Here is a 3,914-nt window from a genome sequence, read left to right on the forward strand (position 1 = left end):
ATACAGAAGCTAATTACAGATTTCCAAATCACATTTTTCGTATTATTAAAAAAAACAGAACATATCACGAACTAAAATGTTCATTTCAAGTTCATTTTACATGAAAAAAAAACTTGCAACCTTTTTTCCCATGCACTGTCAAATGTTTATTCGTCAAAGGAACAAAAGATTGTGTGACTCTGACTTTGTTCGTTTACGTTTTTGGTCGACGTAACGAGAAGTAAAATTGAATTGACAGTATGTTTAGAACACTTAAAAAATACTGAAATTTCAATTTCTGTTAAAATATCGGGCCCTTATGATTTTGAACGCATTTTTTTTATCCCTTTTGTTTATTTTAGGCTCATTGGCATTTTAGCTGTAACAGAGCCGAATTTTAATCGTGTACATGTCACATATTTATCATATCTATAATTAGCACATTACACAGTTGCCATTTTTCGGCGTTAGAGTATTCCCTTCTATACCATTGCAAATGGTACAAATTTACACAGTAGCCATTTAGGCGTAAGAGTTTTCTATCTGTTCTTCCATTATCCAGTTAAGACTGGACAGCGGAGACAGTCGTTGATCCATTGTTGAGTTATTTATAGAACAGCAGCCCGATGTTTCTTGCAGAGCAGAGCAGTTGTATGGATGAATCGATCTTATTTCGACCGTGGATCGATCTCCATCGCTGATGATTGTTGCGTGGACGTAGTTATTCTGTAACAACACAAAGATGGTCAATGGGGGCCCTGAGTTTTTGAACTCACGATCGATCGCTTACTAAGCGAACGCGCAACAAATGTGGCTACGGAGACCCCCCTTTGAACGCATTGATTTAGGAAAAAAGACTAGTTCGTTCTTTTCATTTGTTTATTTTTACTTTTAGTAACAACACTTTTCCTATGTAGTAGATCATTATAAGAAAAGTATCATACATAAACAAAATCTGTGACGTCACAGATTAAAAAATCTTCCCACCTTTCATTTTCCATCTCGGTGTTATATGCCGTGACAATTATATGAGTGACAATTGAACACTGAGAGTGCAGAGAGCAGCACCAACTACGACCAAAACAAACGAAAATGTAAAACTTGACAGGATACAATCAATCTTTCACTCTGGTTGTTGAACAAACTAAACTCAATCAAATATATGCAAATTCGGCATACACAACGATACACAACGAAAATGTTTATGCTAACAACAGGTCAAGTAAAATCAGATCTATAGATATGGCACCGACTGTAGCAAAACAAATAGATGACCTCTCTGAGCGAGATAAATAAAATTCTGTGATGACAGATGTTTTTTCACAAATGTATGCGATAACAATCTGAAATATCTGAAAATACGTGCTAATGTCTGCGAAACTGGCCAGCTTCGTTTATCATTTGGAACTGATAATGTTTTGTCTATATTTTGAGTAGCCTGCAGCAGGAATAAAAGGTTGTGACAAAAGTTAAATATCTGCAAATTCGTGAACATTTGTGCCAATGTGACACCTCGGATCTGATTTGGCAACCAGCTGAGTGAACACCTTGTCACACGCAGTTTTCATCCTCTCACATATATAAAATGAACCTCTCACGGCCCCTATACGACTGTAGAAATAGAGTGAGGATAGTTGCGTGATGGTGATGTGACAATTGTCATCTCACATCACACGCTACGTAGAATCAGACCAGAGATGAATGAACGTGAACGAGTTCGAAAAATCTTAATGAAAACAGTACCATTTTTGTCCTTTGCAGAATACTGGACTACACAACAGTAATTTGGGCATCATTTAAGGGGGGACCCTGGTCTGGAAAGTCGAATAAAATGGAATGTTTGTTTTTCGCATTTTTGGGAAACTTATGTCTTTAGAAATGTTATCCTAAAAGGATTTTTCGATATTTGATTTCGTTGGCAAGTTACAGCTAAAAGTATGAGGTCACCTCAAGGGGTATAGTATTGTTGTACGAATTTTTAAACGCGTTTTTCTCGAAACCATATTTTTCAACTAGCGGTATCGATATCTCAGGATCGACCGATTTGGCTGAAATGTTTTAGCAGCATGTAGAAATGAATTATCTAAAGCGTTACATAGCCTTTTTTTCGATATCTCATGTTTCGATTTTAATTAGCTTCTAAACAACGATTTTTCATGAAAAATAACTCATTTTTAACAAAAATGGCCGCCATTTTGGCAATTTTACGTATTTTCAAAAACCTTTATGTAGCGCTTTAGGTATTGTCCTAAAGTTGAGTAAAGAGTAAAAGTAAAAAGAATTCGGTATTTTCCAACCTTCCAGACAAGGGTCCGTCCCTTAAGGTTAAATATTTATTGATAAAGAATGCAAAGACAACTTATTTGATCTATCTCTCCTGAGATATTTTACACCCAAATGAAACGATTATTTTGCGAATATATGCGCTTTATTCCCTCCGCATGCCGTCACCAGCAACAACTATCCATAAAGTATTCTAGTTTAAAGTAAAAAAACATACATGATCAAAAACTTGCTCTGATATCTACATATATGAAACCACTTGAAAAAAAATCCTTCCTCTAGTGTAATCGATTGTTACACAGCCCACAGATGCGGCCCTTGTGTACCGTAGGCAGTAGAATACTAACAATCGATTTCCTGTCGTACTGTACCACCGCACCGTTGAACTGATTCTCCACAATCAACACATCCTCATCGTCCAGGTACACCCGGAAGTCATAGATTTCCTCGTTCGGTGGATACTGATACACGACATTGCGCAGGTTGATCAACTGTTCGTCGTTGATGTTGAGAATTGGATCCGACTCCTGCTGGCTGGTTGTTTCGTACACGATGTAATTACCACCGGTGTAGATTTGGATGCCCTTGCCGTTGTCCAGCATGAAAACGGCTATTTTGGGTTGGTCCGAGCAATCTGCTGCCAGCAGAAATGTGTCGTTCAGGCGGTAGTCGTGTTTAATCTCAGGGGTTAACTGGATTATTTGATCATGGAAGGTGGTCAACTTGTTGTTCACCAAGCTGCAGATGCCTGTGGGTAAAAGGGTTGGTGAATTTTTATTGTATTTATTTGGACTCGCAATTCGCACTTGTGAATCCATAATCAATGCTGTTTTTCTTAGGATGATGTAATTTTTCGTTATAGTGATAACGTGTGGGAATCCACATTGTCGCTCCGTTGATGGTGATGTCGGTATCACTGCTCCATCGGGGCGTCTTAATGCTAACATCCAGATGGTCGGTAATATTCAGCGTTTGAACTCGCCGTGGCACTACTGCGGAGGCCAAATGATCCAATCGATGGAGCAAATCAGTTATCCAGGAAGGAAGCTGTTGAAAGGAGGTAAGATTGAAACATATTTGTTGGCTTTGTCTGACTGTTGATTCAACAAGTGCGTTACCTTCGCAAATTTAAAGCTCGCATCCAGCTCGGACACCGTTGTGAGCGGAGCAAATGTCTCCGCGCTGCAGTTTCCGGAAAAAGGCGGTGGCGTGAGTCGTAGAATTTCTTTGGGACAGTCCGCATCACCCGTATCCATATTCTTGTACACATCTTGTACGTACTTCGGAAGATGGTAGGAAATATTGAACGATACCTGTGATAAATCCGGGCAGCGTTTGGGAGTTCGAGTTTCATTGAAGGCCACGTGCCCAATGAGACTGAAGGGACGCTTCAGGAAGATAAGCGGCTGGTAGTCAGCAAACAAGCAAAGCTGGAATCAGATCAGGAGAACAATAAACATTTGATTACAGTGCATTATGTAGCAAAATTCAATTTTGTCCCCCTTCTCACCCCCATGACATGCGCGCATCGGCCTTTCTTGGCCTCTATTTCCCGCTCGATAATACACGCAGCATGTCCTCGACCTAGTAATTGCTGTTGATTCCGTTGCTATGACGATGAACCCTGCAACTTTCGGAATTTTTCCATTCCA

At 39.4% G+C, this 3,914-nt stretch overlaps 1 protein-coding gene across 1 annotated transcript in view; it reads right to left on the reverse strand.

Moving 5' to 3' along the window:
- Positions 1-2,379: 2,379 nt before the first annotated feature.
- LOC129780084 (vitellogenin-3) overlaps positions 2,380-3,914 on the reverse strand; it is a 58,925-nt gene continuing 57,390 nt past the window's right edge. Inside the window, exons 8-10 of the mRNA XM_055787999.1 lie at positions 3,381-3,692; positions 3,069-3,309; positions 2,380-3,010 (exon numbers count right to left, since the gene is read on the reverse strand). Of these exons, the coding sequence (XP_055643974.1) occupies positions 2,541-3,010; positions 3,069-3,309; positions 3,381-3,692 (1,023 nt within the window). The 3' untranslated portion in view covers positions 2,380-2,540. The remainder of the gene's footprint in view (positions 3,011-3,068; positions 3,310-3,380; positions 3,693-3,914) is intronic.

Source organism: Toxorhynchites rutilus, chromosome 3, assembly GCF_029784135.1.
Source record: "Toxorhynchites rutilus septentrionalis strain SRP chromosome 3, ASM2978413v1, whole genome shotgun sequence".
Taxonomy (NCBI): Eukaryota; Metazoa; Arthropoda; class Insecta; order Diptera; family Culicidae; genus Toxorhynchites; species Toxorhynchites rutilus.